We start from the raw sequence: 27,026 nt of genomic DNA, 5'->3' as shown, positions 1-27,026 counted from the left end.
TATTAATTTTCCACTCTTAATTTATAACTCTTTTTTCTCAATTTATTCGTCTACATTTAGTCTTAATTATGTTTCAAAAACACAATTATTTGTCTTCTCTCTTCCTCTTATTCTTTTTAGTTTCTACATGTATTCAATATTATTAATACCATACCGGATACTGGTATAATAGTATAGCAGTTCAATCGGTTGTTCACTAATTAAATCTGCATACTGGTAAAGTTAGATAAACATATATAATATATTAATGTTAATGTTGAAAAATCAATAAAAGACCAATATTTTTATTATCATTAAAAAAATTAATTTAAATAAAAATTGACGGTGCAGTTAAATTAAAAATCCATCAGTATGACTAATTTTAATCGATATAATTACATGATAATATAATTAATGTATCACAATAATATTAGAATCAGTTCACTAATTTACTGGTTTATCGGTTGAACCACGAACCTGTTTTTACAAACAGTGCATGTACTTCCTTTCTCCTTCTAAATTTTTATGGATGGGCCTCCAAAATTCTTTTACTCTCTAATCCTTTTAAAATAGTCAACGAAATCAATCACTCAATACTAAATCTCCCCAAATCAATCACCCATAATTGTATTTTTAGGGAAATTGCTTATATATATATCTCTTTTAGATTACCAAGACAATGATTCCACATTTTTTAATTAATAAGAGAAATAATAAATGAATAAAATTATTATAGAAAGATAAAATAAAAATAATAATTTTTTAAATTTTAGTAATATTTTTGGGATGAGAGCAACCACAATAGTTTTAACAGAATATGAACATTCTTATTTTATTTTTCAATGTGTCATTCTTATTTCATGACTTTTGTTCTTTAATAAGAACAATTCTTTATTATTTTTTGTCAAAGAAAAGTAATGATAGAGATAGATGTTGTGGAAAAAATGTGGATGTTGTGAACCCAAATAAGAATAAGAATGATATTTATTATTGTTAGAAAAAAGTAAATATTATTCTTATTTCATAGAAAATTATAATAAATATAAAATAATGTGAGGAACCCAATTAAGAATGAATACTTTGTTTGGTAATGTGAATGTTTTTACAATCTACCTTTGGAGACAATCTAAGTTAGAAGATTGGAAGAATGAACTAAAGTCCAAGTATGTAAGGTTCACAATCCTGAACCTAAAAGAAAGAGTAAAATGAACTAATAAGTGGATGTGGATCACAAGGACTTTAAACTCTTGTTTGGAGCATGAAAAAGGAAACAAGCTATAAGAAATTCGAAGAGTAAAAAGAAGAAAAAATGTTGAATCTTACTAATTGTTTATAACTTTTTTGTTCATATAAAAAAAGAGGAGGGAAATTTAACTGTTTGAATTAGTGAGTAGATCTAAACCGGTAGATATACATAGAATTAATGACTAAAATAAAGAGTAAGTTTAATGAATAAGTAGATCCCTACTCATAAAGATAACCATATAATTATTACTTCTAACAAGTTCGTTTTTAATATAGAGGAGAGAAATGAACTTTTTCTCTCATTCAGCTTAGAGGAGAGTAAGGATAGAGAGAAAATAATATAGTGAAACTCATGTTTTATTTCTCCTCACTTGTAGAGAGAGACCCATGAGAGAGTTGAAGTTTTACCTCCTCTTCATTATAAGTAAAAATATCTTATTCAAAACTGTGTCTTAATTCATGTCCCAAACTAATAAAAATGTGACATTTCAATTAAAAAAAATATTCATTATTTTTTTTTGTTCTTATTTCAATATCATTGATCCAAGACAATGGGGAGTTCCATTGTTACGTGGGTATGGGAAGAGTGAAGAGTCATAAGTGAGACACCACGTCTTGAACCAAAACCTTAAGGCATTAGTTCCATGAGCCTTTCCTTCTTATAAACTCTTTCACTCCTCCCTACATATCCAATGTGGGACTTCACACTTGAATAAACCCAACAATACCAAAATATCTAATTTTGTCAATCTACTTAAATATTCCCGAAATAACATCCAAACATCCATTAAGTAACTAATAGTGTAATGTTTAGAAATGAATCATGCAAGGATGGGTAAGATGAGTAATAAAGTTCATGAATTTTTGAGTTAAACGCTATCATTGTATACACAAAGTCCAAATGTGTCTTATTATCCTCTATAATCTATAATATTCAAATAAACACATGGTGCAAGATGACAAAACTTATTTTTTTGGTATTATCAAGAGTACATTTTTATCCTTCTTGAATAAGGAATAATCTATCTCGGAATGTATAGATATCTCTCTCAACAAGTATGGTTACAGGAATCATCGCTTATTGAATACTACCAAGTCATCCTTACAAAAAAGTGGTCTTAACTTCTAAGTACCTCTTGTACTTTTCAATGAAATCTATATATTTTCCTATAAAAATAATATGCGTTCACATGCATTGAATCAATTTTCTATGTCACTGATGTCAGGTTCAACCTTGGATTCTAGCTTGAGAATGAGTTAAATAATAGTCCTTGGATTCTAGCTTTTTAAGCATCATTGTGTCATTGCAGCTTGCTGCTCTAGGCTTTTCCATTCACCATAAATGGCCTCAGTTTTTACTCATGCTTTTCCTTATCGCCTGCTCTTTTAAATAAGAAATTAATTCATTTCAGAGTTCATAGATATCCCTTTATAACAAATGTCGTTCATAGAAATTTTGACTCATGGTATATGTAAATAACTAAAATTGTATTTGCAAAATAAATTGCAATGAAATGTATAACATCTATAAAGTATATGCAAAATAATTGTCTCTTTTCTATATAGATACTGCTCACTTTGATGTACATTTTTTATTTCACATATAGCTTCAAATTATCAGTTCGTTGTAGCAACAATGGTGATAAAAATAGTATCATGTAAAAAAAATCTTTTAATTTAATAGGCTATTTTGTTATAAGTTCCCACAGGCTAATCTTTAAGTTGCTTAGATTTGGTTCAAACAAGAGTTTAGATAGACTAAATGGTGCTAGAAAAAAATACTTGATTCCATGGCAAGAAACCATTACAAAGACCATTTATTAACTAAGTGTGCTTTTCAATTTCTCCATTCATGAAGTGTATGGTGTGGTATATAATTTTGAGTTCTAAACAACTAAATCTTGAAGCCATTACAAAATGAAGAAAATAGACCTTTTCTCACTGTTAATTCAGGAATAGTTTTGAAATACATAATGTGAGACTTGCCCCTCCACATAAGCTTGTCGGACTAGACGAAAGATTACATTTGACTCATAACTAAATAATATCTTTTGGCCTATGACAACCGGAAAGAAATTGGGCTCAGACTCTGATATCATGTTAAGGTTTCATCCCAAAACCAATTGACTATGTGAGAAGTGACCCGATAGGTATTTAAACCATTCCCGAGATAATGACGTAGGCGATGTGAGACTTCCTTTCTAACACATAATGTTAGATATTTCCTAATGATTGTTAAAATATCAATCGTAGGATCTTGAATCTCATGATTCTCACACATAATATAAAACAAGGATAAAAAGTCATACATGAATCCATGTTCTCTAATATACTCCTTTGATATACATTTTGAGAGAGTTTTGGTATGATGACCTTCCTCAACCAAATCCTAAATTCCTTTTGGGATTCGTTTTCTCTCTAATGGGGAGAAGTGAAAACTATTTGTGATTTGATGTCTTGGGGACCATAATCGTTCCTTGTGTGTTAACTTATAAGGTTCCCATTATCCCTTATATGTCAACCGTTTGAGTATCTACTCATTAAGCCCATACTCGTTAGCAGTTTTAGAAGTCTTTTAGGTAGTCAGTAATTACATCACTTGTTTTGTAACCCCTAAAATAAATAGTCAATGTAATTGTATTAAATATATGATACCCACCTTAATTAGAAATTATGAATTTCTAACCATCTCTCACTCGGGCTTCATATTTTCCTGAAACAATTATATCACATATTCTTTAGGCGCACATTTGTATGCTATTTACATTTAAACTTCTCCTTAATACAATATGGTCCATCTCATATATAAACTATGTAACCACCACGACCTTCATCACATTCAAACGTGACTAGGCCTCGATGATCAGCATATTAATATACTTAATGACATAGATCAAAGATGGATGAGTGACATAGAAATTTCATGCAATGTGATCTCAAACATGTCTATTTCCAACTGGTCATTCTTTATTATTTAGTGAGATCAATCCAAAGTCTTTAATTGCAATATAATAGTTATAATGCACAATTTCAAAATGGAGCAATAAACCATCAACTTTATTATGCATAAAAAACTGTATATAACATCCAAAGTAAATCATAAAATATATAGGTACCAAACCCTTAGTCAGTGGATCAGCTAACATAAAATTTGTCTCTATATGTTCTATGGATATTTGTCTATTTTGAACACTTTCTTTAACAACAAAAAACTTGATGTCAATAAAATTTGACTTTGTAGAACTCTTATTATTGTTGGGGTAAAGAATCACAGACTTACTATCACAATAAATTCTTGGTGGTCTTTTAGTACCATCAACCACACGTAAGCCAATGACAAAATTTCCACAACCATATGCTATGGTCTGATGTTTCAAAACAAACCATGAACTCTACAACTATGGTTGAAGGATCTATGAGTGTCTCTTTACAAGACTTTCAAGAGATAACACCTCCAACCAATATAAATACATATCCAAAGGTGGAGTGTCTATTGTCTAGACATCCAGCAAAATCGGAGTTAGAGTACCCAATGATCTATAAATTATCATACATCTGATAAGTGAGCATATACTCATTTGTTCTCTTTAAGTAACGCATAACATGTTTGACTGTCTTCTAGTGATGCATTATATGATTGCTCAAATATTTTTTAAAACTCCCACGACAAACGCTATGTCAAGACATATACAAATTTGAGCATACATTAGACTTCCTACTGCAGATGCATAATGAATCTTTTGTATCTCGTATCTTTCAAAGTCATTTTTTGGGTACAGTTCGAGACTAAACTTGTCTCCTTTAACTATAGGGGTATTCCCAATAGAAAATCCGTTAAAATTAGAAATATGTTAAAAGAAAAACACTAGCAAAAAAATGACAAATTTGGGAAAGTATTATGGAAGGAAATATTAATGTTTGAAAAAAATTCAATTGTTGCATCCATAAACTTTATGCACATTTTCAATTGTGAATTTTACAGGAAAAAGAGACTTAATAACTTGTTCTGCTGGTAATAACTCTGAGGCATTTTATGCTGTTCTTGGAGGATTAGGCCAATTTGGTGTTATAACAAGAGCAAGAATAGCTCTAGGACTAGCACCCTCAAGGGTAAGTATCAATTTTTTTTTTTTTCATTTTATGTATTGGTATTTCTTTTAATAACTAAGAAAATAACAAAATCATTCCTTGCACACACCAAAGTCCATAGTTGTTCGAATATCAGATCATAGTAAATTAAAAGCTTTAATTTGTAATTTCTTTTTGTTTGTACATATGTTTCATTTTTCGTAAGCAATAAGTTTCCTACTAAACAACGAATGTATGATCCCCACCCCCAAATTCTAAGAAATTAATGACAAGTTTTAATGCAATTTTTTGAGATTGTTTTGGTACTTTAGCTTTTATAAGGGCTATATTTAGCTATTAGTCTCATTTAATTTAAAATGAGAATATTTTACTCATAAATTAAATATATATATATATATAATATATATATATATATATAATTAAGAAGCTAAAATCTGAAAGTCAAACTTTAGAATTTGATAAAAATTTAAATATTTAATGCATTGAAGAAATAGTACATTTTATAGTTTCATTATTTTATTTCTTTTCAATACTTTATTTTCATCTTTTTTATTAGTTTAAGAGCAGCATGGCAATGTCAAAATGGAGGAAAGTAGATAATATTTGTAACTCAATGCTAGAAGGAGTAATTCTCCCCCATCACAATAACTTGTTTACTAAAATTGATAAATGGTTCTATATCTTTCTATTTATTAAGAATGAAGAACATTCATTTAATAAATTATATGATATTGAGTTGAGTTGATTGAATAGAAAAGCTACAATGAAGATTTATATAGATGAAAGAAAAACTAATCAACCTAACAACTAAAAATTATCTAATCAACTAACAAAAGTCCAATATAAAACTAACTCAAATAACAAAAAATATTTTAACATTGATAATCGATTAATTATTTTGTTAATAGATTATCCATTACATAATTACAACTATTTTAACATTCCCGTAAGCTGGAGTGTATCATGTATTCCAAGCTTCAATGATTGCGTTGAACACGATATATAGTCTTGAAATCAAAATGTGACGCAATACTGACGTTTAACCACTATAGGCAGAAGCAACTTCGTCCAAAGCTTACCCATCTATTTTGACATAAGCTTAACCAACCATAATGGATGAAAAAGAGAAAAAAATGAATCTTAATATTGATCCTAATATGTTACTTCAATGAAGAAAATTTTCAGATTATAATAATGTTGTGTGTTTAATGTGAGAGAGTGATAAAAAAAATAAAGTATGAAGAAATAGAGGTAATTAGGGGTAGGCTAGTTTTATAAAATAAAAAAAATAAAAACTTATCCCGGAACAATTTTGTGTGCTTTTGCAAGAATTACATGTTGGGTACGATCAGACTATAAACACACCTAGTAAGGGTGAATAAGTGTCGCGCAACAAAGTTACCACTTTTACCGGTTAATTTTTCTTAATGAAAATACACATTATGTAGATTATCAAAGTTTGTAATCGATTACACATAGTAATGTCGTAACTGATTAACAACAATTTTAATCGATTATCTTGACAGTTCTTGATATTATTGAAAATAGTTATTTCACTGTCGATATCTCATAAATTAAATCTTTATTGAAACATATCAGTTTCACATAATGCTCCATACAATTATCAATTAATGGGCAAGTGATGAATTGATAAAACTAATCATGAAACAATTTAAATAATGTAAAGATGTAAAAGAAATGAGATAACGGAAGAGAAGAAAAAGGCCAAAGAATTTTATCCTGATTCGTTTGTGATTCAACTTGTAAACTAAATCCAATCATCCCATCTGATTTGGAATATTTTTCTTAAGTAGAAACTTTAATGTCAATTACACACAAACTTCCAATTTGACACTTTTGCGCTCCTTTCTTGAACTCTAAGCGAAACAATACAGTTTGACATTCTCTCGCCTCTTTTGGATACCCTATGTACTCACGATTCTGTCCTAGCTGATTATTGCTTCTTTTCAAGACCCTTGTATAAGTAATGAAGAACACAAATCAATCCTAACCGCAGCTAGGGTGATTCTTCTTTCAAATGGCTAACAAGAATGTTGAGTTGTGATGCACTCACTAAGTACAATTTAATCACTCTAGTGATCAGCTACAAAAACCCCACACAACAATCTCACAAAGATACACAGAAATTGGTGGAAGATTATGATGATTTTTGTGTATTAAAATGTATAATACTCTTTGAAAAATTGTGAATCAAATTAACTATTCTCTTTGAAAATCACTCAAGAACTTAACACTTTTTCACTTGAAAATTGATGCAGAGAATTTTCGTATGATATGAATATGATCTAAAATTTTGAATACCTAATTCTTTCTCATGGGTTAAAATACAACTTTATATATAAAATAGATTTTAGCTGTCCTTAATCGATTATCTATTCAGTTAATCGAATAATGTGTTTGAAAATAGTTTCAATTCTATTGAACATTAATCATTAATCGATTACTAAGATACATAATCAATTATCTAAATTCAGAAAACTTAATCAATAGTCTCTAGAACTTTATTTAATTGATTAACTTCTTGCATAATCGATTAACTGTGTGTGAAAAGTAAGTTACTTGATGCATGGTAAAACCTTCTATGAGATGTATGCATATGCAAAGTATAATTTCAAAATAAATGTCTCATGCAAAAATTGAGGTTCTTGATAGATCACATATTCACCTAAGTAAGGTGCAAAGTGAATCAAGAAAATGTAAAGATAGTAATTCTCATAATCATGGTTTGCATGCTTCAACACACAACATCATCATGACCTAGCACCTGGAATAGAAATGTTAATGCGTTCGTGGGTTCATATCAAGAGAAAGAAAATGGGATTCTGTTTGTGAGAAATGATTATGTGAGTAATTTGTGAAAGAGGTTGAGAATTCTTGTGAGTAATTTCATCAAACACCTTCAAGAATTGGGAATTCTGATGAACAAGTCTTTTCCTTTGTATTTCTATATATGCTAGCATTCTTGATTAGAAATTGAATACAACCAGGACATTCAAGAGGATGAAGAAGGTGAGAAATGAGAGAATGATGATGATTCTTAGAAGGAACATTAGCATAAGTAGAAGTCATTAAAAAATAATTACGCTCTGATACAATGTTAAGAATCAATAGATTCATTGAATGACAATGAAAAGCTTATACGGAGGGCAGAAAAACTAATTAACCAAACAATTAAAAACTAACTGATCAACTAATAAAACTCCAATAAAAACTCACCCAAATAACAAAAAAATATTTCAACATTGATAATCAATTAATCATTTTGTTAATTGATTATCCATTTTAGAATTACAATTATTTTAACACTATCCTAACTATGCATTTCTAAATTTTCACATTTCCCCATATATATATATAATACTATATTTTAAAGGAATATATTATAATATCTTTATTTTTGTGAACATCTTTGCATATAAAAATTCACAATTGTCCTTAAACATTGTTTAAGGAAGTTAAAAGAGTGTTTTGTAATGAGGATTGTTTCTTTAATATTTTGAGAATTATAAGATCTACTTACCCATTTATACTTCTTAAACAATGTCATTAGGGACTTGTTAATGCAACTTTAATCTTTCCGAAGTTAAACCAATGGGTGAAGTTTCTTCTTCACTAGAGATTATTACTTAATATTCAAAGTCTTAAGCCCTTAATTAATCATAACATTATACTTTGATTAAATTGCATGAAGGTGAAGTGGCTTCGATTGCTTTACACCGATTTCTCTGCAGACCAAGAACATTTAATCTCATTAAATGGCACTGATGCAGCAGATTATGTAGAAGGTTTAATTATATAAATAAACCACCATTGGATCTTTCATTTTTTCCAGCATCTGATCAACAAAGAATAACTTCCTTGGTCACTAAATATGGTGTTGTATATACCATAGAGCTAGTCAAATACTATATCCCTAATTCTCAATCAAAAGTAGAAAAGATAAGTTACTTCATTAATTTTATGATTAGTTTAGCTATTAATCAATATTAACTCAATTATGTTGTTGTTTCTAGAAAGTTGCAAATTTGGTGAAAGGATTAAAGTTTGTTCCTACATTTTTATTTGAAAAAGATGTGTCATATGAAGAGTTTCTGGATTGAGTATGTTGGGTTTATTCAAGTGTGAAGTCTCACATTAGATATGTGGGGAGGAGCGAAAAAGTTTTTAAGATGGAAATACCCATAAAACTAATGCCTTAAAGTTTGAGTTCAAGATGTGGTTTCTCACTTATAGTTCTTCACTATTCTCATAACCTAGTACTAATGAAACTCTCTCGTTGTAGTCGACTGACTCCACTATATCAATAAGATATTTTCTACATATAATTGGTATTTTGCATTCAACTAGGATTGATAAGGTAAATGTTGTTCAAACTCAAAACCAAGAAATACTACAGTTTTTTAAGAATGCTGGTATTCAGATAAGAGAATATCTTACTCCACACAAAACACATGAAGAATGGGTGCAACACTTTAGCTCCAAATGGAAACTGTTTGAAAAAAGAAAAGATGAGTTTGATCCTAGAAAATTACTGTCACCTGGGCAAGGGATTTTCAACTAAATATTGTGTTATCTTAGGTTCCAATTCGTTATCTAAATGACTTTTTATTTATTTATGAATAATAATAATTGTTACATATGTTTAATCCATTAAATTGGAGAATTGTTGGAATTTGGATTTGTCTATATTGAGCTATTGTAGCATGTTTCCTATTGATGAGTTCTTCCATTATTTTCTGTGCTAGCATGTTTACTACATTGAAGTTCTTCCATTTATTATTATAATTAAGTATCATTTTGTCTTTCTTATACTTCTCAATCCATTTTTACTTCTTTTAAGTATTGATGTTTAGAATGACTTTCACTCTATCAACTCTTACCCAATGATAGTAATTTCTTTTTTAACGACTTCATTCACCTATTAGTATTCAATAATATACTTTAATTTAGTCTATAGGTAGTCATTTTCATGATACAATTCTTAATAAAAGACGCCAAATATTATGACTTTAATTTTCTTCTGGATCATTGATTCTTTTTCAGATCTAGATACCCAGATAAAACAAATGCACTATCACATTCAATCTATCTATGAATCTGTCATGTCATTTCCTCTAACAGATTTGTTGCTATATACAAGAAGTTGACCCTCTTTCAAATTAGAAGGAAATTTGGCATGAGGCTCAGAAATGGGAACACTGTGCCTCCTAGCTGATGAACTTTTACCTTGAAAATTGACTACACAAACAACGCAGAATCTTTGTAAAGATATGCTACGTATTTCATCAGACCTAAGGCTTAATACACTTTGGTCCAAAAGAGTAACTCATACTTTCTCTCATATATGCAACTAGGGCTCTGTATAGGTCAGGTTGAGCCGAGTAAGGATTGTCCCTTACCATACCCTAAATATTAATTAAGTTATTTTTTTGAACTCAAACTTAAATTCGAAGGTTATTTTGATATAAAATGTCACCTGATCAGCTTTTGAACCCAAACCCAATTAAATATAATGCATACTATTTTTAGATAAAGTATTGTCAATATTATTGATATAAGAAATTATATATGTATATATTAAAGATGTTTTTTAACCCTTTACATATATATATATAAATGATGAAAAATTAGAAAATCAATGAAATTTGGGCCAAAAAAGATATTACCAGTCTATAACAATTGAATAGACGCATACAAACTTGATGAATGAGTGTTTACAGATTGGGTTATGCTTCTTCCTTACATAACTCTAAATATCGGTCGGATCTAATTTTTCTCAATAACGTAATGATCTTCTTAACTTAAGACTAGTCTTATAGACAATGTGGTTGAGAGACTTTAGTTGAATTAGACCCTATTAAAACCCTTCTTAAGAGTATGGTCCTTATGGGTACTCCAATATTTGCTTACACATTCCTCTTACACGCTACTTGAATGGCATGATATTATACAAATAATTGAGATTGAGGGTTAGTGATGAGGTGTAAAATGTAAAGAGTGTGAAATTAAAGTTTTAGTGGGAGAAATCACATTACTCACTTATTCAGTGAAATAGGTTGCTTTTATAGAGTGAAATAGGAATGACAGCCTCCAACAACAATGTTCAGTTGAAAAAGAAGATGGTGGGTTCAAAATGTAGGAAGATTTAAAATCTGTGTACTGACAGTGTAAAGATTCAGCACATCATTTATTATTGGTTTGTATTATTTTTGCTTAAGAGTCAATAGTAGTTAATAAATCAATGATAAATAATTTACTAACAATGTAAAAAACACATACATTGTCGAGTATATATATTAAATCCATGCAGAAATAGGACACATATAAGCTCGTGTCACATATTCCTCAAATTCCATGCACTTACCTCTGTGTATTACTAATACTTTCATTAAATATTATTCTACTTTCGTCAAATAGCATTGTTAAAATTATTAGATTGGTGTTCAATTAAGTTATTTTTTATTTTCAAGTTGATCTTATATTTTTGTGGTTTCAATTATATCTTTAGCTATTTTTATATGCTCATTCCTTGTATTATTCTTAGGCTTTTGGTACATTTCTGATAAATATTTTTTTTGTCGATAAAAATTAGATCCTTAGTTATTTTCTGTTTTCAAATAATTTCTTTAATTTTAGTTATTTTTTTAAAATAATACACAATTTTAGAAAACGATAGAGAGATGTTGTAGATTTTTCACACTAAATTGAATGATAGAAAATTTGTTAGTTTTAGATGAAAATTTGTTAGTTTTAGATAAAAATTGATAGAGTGGTGAAAAAACATGTTGATAAGACCAAATAAAACAAAAAAACTTTACAAAATCAAATTAGAAACATAAAATAATTTAAATGACTAATTTAATAATTGTTTATCAAGTTACTGTGTACAAAACATTATTTACATAAAATAAAAAGTTGAATATGCATCAAGGGGAAAGTGTGGGTTGAGTTGGACAAGGGATATCCCTTACCCGATCCTAAATGTTGATTGAGTCATATTTTGGAACCTAGACATAGACCCGAAGTTAACCCAACCCTTAAATATCAATTGGGTCAGCTTTTAAACCCGAACTCGACCTAGACCCGATTAAATATAATGCATACCCCTTTTAGGTAAAGTCTTCTTAATGTTATTTATTATTATGAATATGTAATTTGACATATGAAATATATATATATTTTGTTAATCATGTATATATGATGAAAAAATTAGAGAACTAATGATACTTTCAGTGAAATAGATGTCATTACTCTCTATATAATTGAATAGAGATACATACAAACATTATTGGTGAGTAACCATAAGATGGATTTGGGTCGGGTCATGGTTGTTCCATACTCAATCCTAAATATTAATTGAGTCTAATTTTTAAACTCGAGCCCGGCCTTATACTCGATGAGACCCAACCATATGCATGCCCTATCATGATCAAGCCAAAACTGGGTAACTTCACCCCTATATGCATCCTTAAGAAAGACATATATCTTATACCTTTCCATTTAGGATATTTAAGTGTGTAAAAAAAATAAATTCAATAATAACAAATTAAATATGATTGGGTTAGGTGATATGTTTGATTCCTCATCAAGTTTGAGTTTTATATATAGAGACACAAAATTTTATTAGGAGAACTAGATGGACATGTTGTGAATGTTTCCAGCTCTTGTACAATAATGTCTCTTAATGTTGCTACTATCCTATTATTAGACATTTTCTCTACAAAACTTTTGTCAAAACAAGTTTTAAAGAAACTTCAATACTTAATTGACTAATTATTCCTGAAAAAATTAGACTAGAGAAAAAATCTAATTAAGGCTATCCAAAACAAAAAATTCAGCTCCAAAGTTTAGAGGAAAAATCAAAGAAATAAGAGAAGCCCAACCTAAAAAAAGAAAATATACACATAAAAACATAATATACTTGACATATATTCATTATAAGCAAATAAAACACTATATTTGGGATGGCCTAAGGGTTACCCACCTCTTCAAACTATCGTAAAGAAAAAAATAAATAAAATTAAATGCAGTAATCACAAAAAAACAAAATGAAATGGATACGATGGTGTGTTACAACGTTGTAATTGAAAAGCTGTGGTTTTGTTGTATAGTTGGAGAACGTGATCCCGTTGATTTTGTGTTCTAGCTGCTTGGACCCCTCGGAAATGAACGGATTTAATATGTATATATTGACAGTGTAAGATTCTAAGTATATTTTATATTATCATAAATTACCATTCATTCACATATTAACTATCATTGATTATCAAATAAAAATAATACAAATCAATAATAAATGATGCGTTGATAATGTAATTCACATGTTACAGATAGAGGTATGACAAATAATATAAAAATAATTCATTTTCAATTCTCTTACAGAAAAATTATATTTGAAGTACAAACTTTCTGTCCCAAAGATGTAGGAAGGTTCTCCTATGAAATAATATAGATGGCAATTGTGTGAATAGGTTTGGGTTACTTACTATTCGAATCTACCCTTTTATGTTATTTTGGGACTCAGACCTGCCCCAGATCCGTACATGTACTTATTGGATCTGTTATCTGTAAGTTCTTAGGTACACAACGGATCTTTGGGTACTGATAATTATAGAAAATGTTTAAAAATTTGCAAACAACTTCTACATTTGTACACATGTTTTCTATAATCACGTGTGTCATTATAGATAATCAAAAGAAGAAGAAAAGTGATAATATCAATTACAAAACATAATTAAAATATAAGTGCACACCTTTAAATGATCACTTAAATATAATTTTTTTTACTAAGATGCATAATTAAAATAAGAAAATATCAAACATGTGGTCATCCCTTTATCAACATAACATTGCATTATATTTATGGATTATCAAACATAATATCATTGTTTAATAATATAACATCACAATTATAACGGAAAATATGTTTAGTTATGTTACTATATATAGATTTAAGAATTGTGGGTATGAATATCTCATTATACAGACCCGAACTCATTTGATCAACAGTGGGTTTCAAATCTTCGGTCCAACTACACGCAGGTAAAAAATATAGACCCATACTCGTTCTGTTGCATATATTACCAACTGGCACTGTGGGTCTGGGTACCCATTACTATTCCTAGTTGGTGATGATGATAAAGTAATAATTTTGTTGTGATCTTTGCCCAGTTCTTTTGAACACTTGATGACAACTCTTACATAGAAAGATTGTACCAAGCTGGATGAGATCACAACAACACTTCTCTCTCACAGCCACAAGAAACAAAATATAGAGATTAGGTCTTAGGGAGTTAGTATCTATGTGAAGGGAGGTCAAGGAATCGAAATCTAGGAGCACACAAATGACAATGCTATCAAATTGGTATTATAAAAGGGAGTCTCCAAATAGGTAGGTAGAGCTAGATAGAGAACCCTATGGAGCATCAAACTATGAGATAAGTGTTAGTAATGTCACTACCTATCACTTTAGGAGAGGATGATCCTCTTTGAGATGTGAAGTGGAATGTCCTAGTGCCAATTTTGCAGGGTCATGAAAAAGGATACATTAGTGCTAGAGAATCCACATTAGTGCACAATCATCAATAAGGTGTATAACTGTTAAGTGTCAAATTTATCATATTTTATACACTCTTTTTATGATACGTTAACTACTTAATCAATTCAAATGAATGAAATTATACTAATACATGATTAAAACTTGTATAAATAGTCAAATCTCACCTCAATAGTGTTTTGTAGGCTTAATCTGGAGCAATTTAAGCACAAAGATAAATGTTGAACAAGAATCATCAAAATGAGCAAAAATAGTTGTGTTGAGCGCAAGTAGCAGCAAAAATTAGAATTTCACCAATGTTTTGTTTACGTTGAGCGAACCCACTTGTGTTGAGAATAGTGGGTGGTGCGTTGAGCATAGTTTGGTGCGTTGAAAGGTCACCATAAGCGAATTGGAGGTGCGCTGAGTGTAGATGACAACACCATAGCACTATTTAAGGAGTTCCAACTCGAGCCAAAGGACATACATTTTGTAATATTGATTTGTAATACTTATTTTTTGAGTTTCTGAGGTAGTTTAGCTCATTTTAGTCATAGGATCAATGTATAAGTATTAGAGGAGTTAAAATACACTCATTTGTGTGTGGTTCTACCACCCCATGAGTTATATTTTATCTCTATGCTACTTACACTTTGTGAAAGTGAGTAGCTAAAACCTTTATTGGAATTGAATGTAATATGAGCTTAATGTATACACATCGATTCACCATTTTTTCATCAAGTTTTGATTATATTTGAGTTGTGTATTCACTTTATGTTTGCTTTAAGTTTGATCATCTTATTGCATATTAGAATAAGTTGATTTAGTTCTTTCTTGCATTATTATGAACTTGCATAACTCAACAAGTAGTACATTTGTTAGACATAGACTTGTATTATTTTTCATTTCATGCACTTCACTTTTTGGTATCTCGACATAGAACTAATATTGTGATTTTATAACTTTCAATCTGAATAGCATGTATTACTAGACATAGAGACATGCTTGAAGGTTCGTAATTCTAAATTTTATCATTGTATTTACTAGACATAGACTTACCTATGATAACATGGGTAATTGCATAAATGCATGGTGTGTGACATAGGTGCAAGGTATGATACTAGTATTGAAATGGATGTGGTGTGTAACACATACATTGAAAATATAAGGTATTGGAAAAAATATAAGGTGTGTTATAGATATTGGTTGATATTAATACAAAGTGTGTGATAGATATAGCACTTAAGGTGTTGTAAGTACAATATTAGTGTCTTTGCATATTGCTTTGTTGTAAAGGCGTAGGAAATTGGTTGAGGTTGTCATATGGGTGTTGTGGTTTTTGCAATTTTACCATCCAAGTGAAATATTATTGTTCAGGACACGTTTGTACATATAAGTGGGTTTGACACAACACCTTAATCAAAAACCTTAAGGTATTAGGTCTACGAGTCCATTTACTTATATGCTCTTTAACTCATCTATTTTTGCCCAATGTGAAACTTCTTCATTCACAATTGGAATACCCAACAATATCTACTCTTGTCACATTGGCTGCATATTACAAATATTTTGTATTCTCAAATTATATTTATAACAAAAGTCTCCTAAGATACGAATGGGGGACCTACACATAAACATATGAAATTTTGTTATGGAATATAGGTAGAGAACAACAAATTTTACTTTACAAAGATCAACAATTTCCTTCTTGGTGTTTTCTTTCTTTTCAAGAGATAATAGATATTCGTTAGGTACAAGACCTAACTAGAAGACCTAACTATTACTGTTTGAACATGTGGAAAGGTACACATAGTTCTGCCCATCAAATCTTGGATTTCAGTATCTCAGGCTTTCAACACAACACCTTTCAATTTCCATTGGTTCTTTCCAATTCAGTTAATAATTGCCATTAGTAGTGTTCGTAAGTAAGTTTTATCTCGTCTACTTCATTATCTCGAAAATGATTTAAATATTTGTTGGACTGTTTATATCATTGTCAATTGGTTTTTGAATATGATTGTATAGAGCCATGCATGGTGAAGGGTCTTGTTAACTCATAGCTTCTCCTACTTGGGAAATATATTGGTCAAAGATTGTTCTTTGAAAACCTTATGTTAATCTAATTTATTTTGCCTTCCAATCAAAGTCTTTGCTAAGTAATTGAGATCACACATTTCTCTTTGGCTAATTTGTTAAATTTAATTAGGAAGCACCAACGAAAATGGGTATGGATATATATCTTGTTATTAATATATATATATATATAAATAAATAAATAAATAAGAGAACTTAGTGTTAGAAATATAAATAATTAATATGAACCATTCAATCTTAATTCAACAGTCAAGATTAAGAAAAAGTAATCATATGATAAATAACTAACTTTAATTTTTATTATCCATGTATAGTTGTAATACCCCATATTTTCCATAAAGTGGATTCCCTTGGGTGTGTAAGGAAAAAGTTCACATGTCCCCAATGAGATCTCATTTGTTATTCTGAGTTAATCAGAATGATATTTTTTGTTACTGTTTGTTTTTTTAAATTTCATTTTATTCATGAGGCAATATCTTATTGATCCGAGATAGAAAATAAAACACCACTAGAGACATGTAATCTTTTCGGGTGTGCATAACATGCCATTGTTTTCTTCTCATATTGTGATGGAATACATTCAAGGTGTTTTTGATTTTTATATATTCAATTCAATTACATGCAAGGCTTAGCTATAAGAATTAAGAAATTAGGTATGATTCAATCAGTACCCACCCACATAATTAAGTATATGAATCACATCTTTAGGGAGTCATAAGGTGGTCTGATGGTGAAGAGGGTGGTCGTAAGGAATGAAGTGCAGGAGGTTGTGGGTTCGAGTTCCACCGTTAACAAAAAAAGGGAGTTATAAGGTGGTTAGATGGTAGGGTGTAGGAGGTTGAGGATGAAGTCTCACCCACAACAAAATACTAACATACTAATAATTGCCGATAAAAAAATCACATCCTTACATATTTAATAAATGGTATGCAATCTAACATCTTTATTTTCTTGGCACAAATATATGTTAAATATGGGAAAGAAATCATATCATGGAGATATTCAAGTGACTTACATCTATATTGAGACAAACACACATTCTAGGGTTATATGTTTTTTCTTTCTGAGCTTGACTTGTTATTTATTTTATGTTGCAATTCCAGTAGAAGCTTGCAAACAAAATCTTGGCCTTAGATAAGAAAATCCAGGTAGATGTCTACATCACTTCTATGAACCAAAATAAAAAGGTTGAATGTAATATCCAAAATGATGTCTGAAACTCATTTTTGACATTTTTAATACCATTTTTTACAATTTTCTATTTTGTACCATAGGTACATTTTAATTTAACAATTTGGGGGGAGTTTGTATTGAGAATTGGGGAACTTGCATAAACATATATATATATTCAAAAATAAAATAAATGTGAATTGGAAAACAAAGTTCATTACTACTCGATTTAAAATGTCACATTTCTCAAAGTAAAGTTAATCCTTTAAGCTTATTAGTTATTAGTGTTGGTAATCAATATAATCTCATTAAGAGCGTACTAGAATATTACACATATATATATATATATATATATGTATGTGTAATATTTACACATACATATATATATATATACATATACATATATATATATATATATGTATACATATATATGTATGTGTAATATTCTAGTACGCTCTTAATGAGATTATATTGATTACCAACACTAATAACTAATAAGCTTAAAGGATTAACTTTACTTTGAGAAATGTGACATTTTAAATCGAGTAGTAATGAACTTTGTTTTCCAATTCACATTTATTTTATTTTTGAATTTCTTATTTTCCGTCTGAGCAACATCAAGAGTATCTCCAATGGAGAACAACAATTTCATTCTTATCTGCGTCTCACATATTATTTTATAATTTACTACAACTTCCCGTGAAATAAAAACAACATATATTTTTTTCTCACAATGACAAACATCATTCTTATTCTTATTTGAGTCACACACCATCTATTTCCCCCCATATATCTACCTATCTCCCCACTTTCCTTTGGTTAAGAACAACTAAGAATTGTTCTTATTTAAGAACAAAAAGCAAAAAAATAAGAACGACACAATGAAGAACAGAATAAGAATATTCTTATTTCGTTAAGAACAACCACGATAGTTGCTCTAATTGTTTATAAAAAAGAGTTTGAGTTTAACATACTATTAAGATAACAACAAAACAAAAAATACGTTTGTATACCATACATCACCATATGTATGAATTTTAAGTTTATTATTTTATAAAAATTAAAATATAATTGTGTTACCATAAAAAGTATAAGGAATTATGTATTAGTACTTGATTGATTGATAATGTATAATTAATATATGTGTATACTGTTTGGGTAAAAAATTGTAAAGGCTCTCAACAAAGGAAAAACTATAGCAGGGAAACTTGGCAGTTGGCAATCATGAAGATACATATAACAATATAATGACAGAAAACAAGTACCGAAATGTTAATTAATTTTTATATTTCTTTCACACAAATACTTCTTGCCATTTCAGAAGGATGGCAAAATATAATCTATGGTTTGGTTGATCATATCTTTGAATTTGACATTTAGCCATTCACCCCCTTTGTCACATGGTACAACATTTTGTTTGTTTGTGAAACTTATATGCAAATTGTAGGAATATATACATTACATATCATCTATAATTAGTAAAATGGGCCTAAATGGGCTGTAACCCACCTGGTCAACATACCCACCCTTATGGGTGGAGAGTAACTCAGGTCGGGATAATTTCCCGTCCCAGAAATTATAAATGACAAAACAGACAATATCCACATGCATGGCTTGTATTCTTTATGTGCATAATACATAAATTTTGTCCACTTACTTGTTTTATTTTGTCCGTTTATTAATTAAGCTCAAGTATATTTCTATTGGGCAATACAGACGACCCACCTACCTTTGATTGAAAGGCTATAAACTAGACTTTCAACTTCACAGATAACGAGGCCAAACCTGAAAAATTCACAGATAGGTTCAAGCAACATTATCACCTAAGTTCGAACAAAGACGCTCTTATCAACGATCTTGGGAGATGGTTCAAAGTAGATTTGGTTTGGAATCTCTCTTGGCGAAGACAACCCTTTTCTTGGAAACAATAACTCGTTGATAATCTTTACAAAGAGATCTAAAAGTGCGCAATCTGGAGAAACACGATCAACATGTGGGACTGGTCCCATGAGAAAACCAAACAAGTTTCTATAAAATTCGCTTATACACATCTTCTTAGACAGACACCCAATCAGGCCAAGGACCACCACCTCTAGCATCTCCTATGGAAATCCAAATCACCATTGAAGGTTAATACATTCGTCTGGAGACCATTCAAAGGCAGCGTGCCAACAATGGATACCTTGTTCAGGAGATGGGTTTACTTTCCACGAGGAGGAGGACTCATTTGTAGACTTTGTGATGATCATAATGAATCTTCCCAATATATTTTCTTTACTTGTGGATTCACTTACTCGGTATGGCAATCGATTTATAAGTGGCTAGGGTTCAACATTATTCTCCACCCAAACATTTGTAATCATTGTCTCTTCGGAAAGAATTGCTAGAGCATACTTTGGTTAGTAACAATTTGGTCTATTTGGTAAGTAAAACATAATATCATCTTCAACTCTAAAAATGAGTCTATCAATGAGACAATCCACTCAATAAAGGTGAAGACGTGGTTATGGATTAATGGGAAGATACATAAGCCGAGTATGATATATCAAGCTTTGGTTTCTGACTTCACATTATCAACAACTTCATTAGCAATAACTACATAATCCAAAATATTTCGGCCAACAAGGAAGGTTGCTTGAGAATTTGAGATTAAAGATGGAATTACATTTTTCAAACACAAAGCTAGAATCTTGGAATGTATTTGTAAAAAGATCCAAGTGAAGCAATAGATCTACACACATGTTTCTTCATAAAGTTAGTAACTTTTGGGATAAGAGCAATGAAAGATGAGTTGAAATGGGGATCACCAGTCCCAAAATGAGTGTGTCCTCATATCCCTAGCCAATGAGCTTTCTTCAAGTAATATAAATATGTTATTTTATATTTTTATAATATATATTTTATTAAGTGTCATTTTTTTATTGAATCGAGACAGAAAAATGGGACATGAATAATGAGGACAAGTAATCTAAAGACTATTTTCTATTGCCTACATATTATATTTTGTAAGCTCAACTTTAGCACATTTTGATACAATTTGGTGCATTGTATGATATTATGCTACTTTGATATTGGATATTGTTTGATGTTGTTATGCTGAAAGTTTTGGATAATGTATACTATAGGGTATGTTAGATTGCTTCATTATATAGGAGTACTTCATAACTTGGTTGCATATGTAAGCTACAATAATAACTGAATTAATATGATAAAACATATAATTTAATAGCATACAATACATAAAAATCGTATGATATAATTTTATATTGGAGGCCCTTTCATTTTAAATAGTTCTGATATGCAATGCTTGTGTGTTAATGGCATTTGTTTACCTGAAAAAGGGACTGCCATTTGCATGAGTTATTAGGTTAAGTTATTGGCTCTATTGGTGGAAGTATCATTTTTTAACAATATGGAGAAATTAAAGTTGGAAGATAAAAATTGCATAAAAATAAGTGGAAAATTCACTAAAGTTGAAAAATAGGGATCAAAATTATTTTTTATAATTTTATTTAATACATGTTGAAAGGACACTTGAAATGTTATTGATGGTGTACAAAAATTATTAAAAATAAAGGGAGAAAACTATATAAGTAAAAAAAAATTGAGCTATCAAGAATGTATTAATCAAACTACTATTAAACTAATGACGACAAAAATTCATTTATTTGGATGGTACTTCTTGTTCCACTAACACCTAACATAGATAATACTCAAAAACCAGATATTAATGCAACGTTTGTGTTTGGCAACACATTTGATGAGCTTACAATTCTTATTTAGTAGTAGTCTTATTTAGTTATAATTTTATAAAATAAACAATGACTTACAACTTTTCCTTTAGCAAGTCATTTGGAGTTATTCAAATCTCATAAGTAAGGATTTATAAATTCTTTTATATCTTTTATACTTACTAAGTATACCTAATACTTTTAGTTGAGGGGATCCACTTAAGTATAGAGTAAGTTAAAAAAATTATTCCATATTTTATCCATCTATTCTATGAAAATCTAATAGTTCATATGATTTGAATTAGTCAGATAATCTAAACCATTAGATTTTTTTAGAAAGAATAAGTTTTTTTTAACTTATTGCAAACTTTCTAGTATTAATCTATGGATTTATCACGAAGCTAACTTTTTACTTATTTGTACTCCACATTCATGTCAAAATTAAATATGAGTATTATTTTTTGTTTCCCACAGGTATTCTTGGACTGGAGGCAATCTTGTCCGAGCTCGGGTTTTTACTTAAGGAAAATCAAGTATGTACCACTTGAATCAACACTTGTTGGTAAACTAAATATGAGTATAAAAAAACACAAATGAATAACAACTAGGACAAGCCCTTTATCCATGTTATAATTAAGTCTTCCCTTTTGAATTCTTTAATGAAAAGAGAAGATTCCTCTCTCTACATCCCAATGATTTCTAACCCTCTTTATCATGCAAGTTCCTCTCTACTCTATTTATAGCACCACTTCCTTGAAGTTCCACCACAATATCAAAATGGTGAAGAATAATTACCCTTTTTCAACATACTTCATCCTACTTCTAATAACCATAACTCGTTTGATATCTACAGTTAGCAAAACTGAACAATGGAAAACTCTACTACCACCAAAACTTGCCACTCTTGAAAGCATTTCACACAAGCTTCAAGATGACCCAGAAGCCATTAAATCAGCTTCAAAAGACTATGGAAACCTTGTACACAATTTCCCTTTAGCAGTGTTTCATCCATCTTCAATATATGATATAGTGAGCTTGGTAAAACATTCATATAACAGCTCTAACCCTTTCAACATAGCTGCAAGGGGACAAGGCCATTCAACTCGAGGACAAGCCATGGCGAGTGATGGGGTTGTTGTGGACATGGCTGGGTTCAGAGAAAGAAGAAATGGTGTTGGGATTAGTGTTATTTTGGACCCTTTTGTTGAGAGTTATTATTACTATGCTGATGTTGGAGGGGAACAACTATGGATTGATGTGTTATACAAGAGTCTTGAATATGGACTTGCACCTGTGTCTTGGACTGATTATTTGTACTTGACTGTGGGAGGAACCCTTTCTAATGCTGGGATCAGTGGCCAAACATTCCACTATGGGCCTCAGATTAGCAATGTTCATGAAATGGATGTTATCACTGGTATGACATTTCTTCCTATACTATACTTGTACCGGTATTTTAAATTGTGATTGCGGTCGTAGTTATTATAATTGTGGTCATTGCGACTTTTGTGATGCGGATTGCGGTCGTTGTTGTGTGCATTATTTTGTGAGTAAAAAACTATTTTTTTTTAAATTGATGTGGTCTGATGTGGCTCAATGCAGTTGCATTGCAGCCTGATGCACCACAAATACAGTTGAGCATCATTGTGATTCGGTGTGGTTGCGGTGTAAAATGGTTGAGACGATCATTGCAATCGCACTATTGTGGTCGCATCATATAATATAATGTGGTCTACAATGTAAATCACTACTTCAAAGTATCATATACATTCATCTTCTTGAGAAATATTCATCATGGATATGATGGTTTTTCTTCTCTTTGCTTTCCAACTTCAAAGTTCAAGAGATTTTTTTTTGTGCTACTTTTTGTTTTAGATAAATAATGTCAATTTTATCAATGGAACTTATAGCTTAAGCATTGTAGTAATCATACTCTTCACCTTCTAAAAATGATTGAAGAACAACTCCTCAATTATTTGTACAAAGCTAGGAATATAAGAGTACAAACAGACCACAACATAAGTAAAGGAAAAGTACAACATTGATTAAGCAAAACAACCTTTTATTTGTACAACAAGGTTGTACCACATCTCTTTTCTCATAAAGATTGGATATTAAAGTAATGAAGTTCAATACAAGTAGATAATGGATCAAAAACCATTTAAAATGACTTGCCCATGAGTTAGCTTTTGACATTGAGGAAGACATGATTTGCACAATTCTAAGATGGTATCAAAGCCATACTCAATCACAATATTGGGACACTCATAGATGTTTTATATGAGTAAGAATTCTCTCGGTTAATGGAGAGACAATTACTACAAAAAACAAAAGAAACAATAATATAGAAAGACATTTTTATCATTTTATATATAATGGAATAACATTTTTGTCATTAAAAATACATGTAAAATCAAGTATTTGTCTCTTCATTAATGGAGAGTATCGTTATTCGTTTTATAATATTGGATGGAATTATGGCTAAAACCGTATTTAAAAGACTTGTATCTCATCCTATGAGCTAGTTTTGACTGTAGAATTAGATTCAATTACTCTAATATATACATTAAAGGTTAAAAATAGGTGCGATGGTACACTCTTCAAGCCTTTCTAAAAGGTACATGGAGTACCCATTTTAATGCTAAAGCTAAATTGTATCAATAATATTCTCCTACTTATCCAAAAAATGTTAAAACATAGGTATTCTTGTTTAGACAATTATGGTGTTACTTTAGAAAAAGAATAGAATTATGTGTAATAGAGCTGTAATGCATGTAATATTTTCATTAATGATTAGTTAGACATGTTGTGTTTTTATTGAAAATAGCACCATAAGACAACATCTATCTTTTGTCCTATTATATAGTATAGAGTAAAAAAAACATTTGTTACTCAAAAACAGCTAAGAATTTATTTAAATGCCAAATTAATGGTTGTTAGGATGGTCCTTTTCCATAGACTTAGTGAACCTAAGAAATCACTATCCATTGGGTCCCATGTTTGAAATGTGGTTAATAACTAGAAGTAGTTCACACGGTCATAGCCTCCAATTCTTGAATCTTCAATTATATTTTAAGCATATGTTTATTATGTTGATCAAAGTCTTATTTGGTCAATAGTTTTATAATTTAAAAAAAAAATAGAATGCTGAAAATTTTACACAAGTATTTTGTTAAAGAGTAGATATGCATGCATGCAAGTATATTTAATTAATTAAGTTTTGTTTGGATTCAAGGAAAAGGAGATTTTATAACATGCTCTTCGAAGACGAATTCAGAGTTATTTCATGCGGTTCTTGGAGGATTAGGACAATTTGGAATCATAGCAAGGGCAAGAATTGCACTTGAACCTGCTCCCAAAAGGGTACGTATATAAAAAGTGATTTTTGTGATATAACTTTTAACTCCAACAATCATACTAAACTCTAATCATACATGTCACATAATTTTTCAACCATCAAGCTTTACTAGAACACAAAATGTCCTTGTCCAAAAACAACTGTGTTATCATTTTTTCTTGGCAAATGGCACCAAGAATATTATACATTTCACATTATATTAATTAGTGCATGTTAGTCATGGATCCATGAAGAAGAAAAAACATACACGGACAATAGGGAAAGAGTTATAGTATGAACTACTTTTTTATACATTGTATGGACTAGTTTGAACCACCTAATGTGGATTCTTAAAATTGAAAGCATTAATATATGTTTGACAATAGAGATACGACTTTTGAACTTTGATATGTCTCCTTAATTAAGATCTGAAATTGACACATGTTATTAATAGTTTTCTTCATTTCAACACTTAGAATATAATATTTAAATGATAGTTCACTCAAATTAAATATGATTAAATATGTATATATATTATTAATTGTACAAAAGAGCATACATTATATACATGCCTCATGGAATACCCGCTGGATAAACAAAATAATTGTTTTAACATGTCCTTCTAGGTTCAATGGGGCTCTTTGGTTTGGTCAGGAGATGTAGTGTCAAAAGAGATTTTGGGTTGAATCGGGTTGAAGTCGGCCTTGAGTTATGTGACGTAAGCTCAATCGGGCTGAATATTAATTTTGGAGTGCCTGAAGTGTCAAACTAAGTTGATCAGAGATAATTACAAACGGTGGGAGATACTTAGAGAACACAAAGATGATAAATTATAGATGCTTCCTATATGGTCACTCATATTATTAAATGAGACATATTTACCAATGAAGGAAGGTCCAATAATATTATGAGTGATGTCATGCCTTATCCTGTCAATCAGTCGTCTAACAAGCCTATTTCTAGGCCTATGATAGCCCATAGAGGAGTCTTTTCTTATAAGTTACTCTACATGCAAGATTGTAGACCTTGTTAGTTTTAATAGGTTAGGCCAAATCATGAGTCGGCCTTTTAAATTATGGTTGTCTATTAATTAATATGTTGGATCTTTAGGCCGCACATAACTAGTCCAATATTGTTTTTTTGATCGGCAACTGTTAGTATTTTATTGTGGATGAAACTTTACTCTCAACCTTTTATCATAATCATTAAATCACTTTATAATTGATCCAATATATCTGGACGTATGGTTTGGAACAGGTTCATTGCATAAGCCATGATCATGCATTCATCATTTCATTTCATTACATTAGTAGGATAATAAGTCAATCACTACGTGTCATTAAATAGTATATGATTTATTTTAATTCCTTGGCAGGTTAAATGGGTGAGACTTTTATATAATGATTTCTCAGCTTTCACCAAAGACCAAGAACGATTAATATCAATCAAAGGAAAGAGACAAAAAAATGCATTGGATTATTTGGAAGGAATACTTATAATGCACCAAGGACCCATAAATAATTGGAGATCTTCTTTCTTCCCTTTAGCCGACCATCCAAGAATAATTTCCCTAGTAACCAAACATAGCGTCCTCTATTGCCTTGAACTTGCCAAATATCATCATGCCCAATCTCATAACAATGTGGACAAGGTAACATATCTTTTCTAAAAATGTAGATGTATCCGACACATTATATTTATAAAAATATGCGTTTATATTTGTTGGTACTATTATTTAAAACTCAATTTTAATTAGAATTAATTTTTTAATATATTTGTCAATATTCTATTAATTTTCTCTAATATATATATATATATATATATA

The 27,026-nt window shown here is 30.1% G+C and overlaps 1 protein-coding gene and 1 long non-coding RNA gene across 2 annotated transcripts; one reads left to right on the top strand and one right to left on the bottom strand.

Moving 5' to 3' along the window:
• Positions 530–22,722, bottom strand: LOC109326989. Its single transcript, XR_002105302.1, has 3 exons — positions 22,630–22,722; positions 10,661–10,665; positions 530–540 (listed from the first exon to the last, which is right to left on the bottom strand). It is a non-coding gene; the product is annotated as an uncharacterized LOC109326989 (long non-coding RNA).
• LOC109326988 (cytokinin dehydrogenase 3-like) lies at positions 22,636–26,883 on the top strand. The gene is made up of 3 exons (XM_019559946.1): positions 22,636–23,281; positions 25,100–25,227; positions 26,577–26,883. Exons 1-3 carry the CDS (start codon positions 22,642–22,644, stop codon positions 26,868–26,870), a joined length of 1,062 nt encoding a protein of 353 aa, XP_019415491.1. The 5' UTR covers positions 22,636–22,641; the 3' UTR covers positions 26,871–26,883.

This window comes from Lupinus angustifolius, chromosome LG14, assembly GCF_001865875.1.
Source record: "Lupinus angustifolius cultivar Tanjil chromosome LG14, LupAngTanjil_v1.0, whole genome shotgun sequence".
NCBI lineage: Eukaryota > Viridiplantae > Streptophyta > Magnoliopsida > Fabales > Fabaceae > Lupinus > Lupinus angustifolius.
This window is presented reverse-complemented; position numbering and strand designations above follow the sequence as displayed.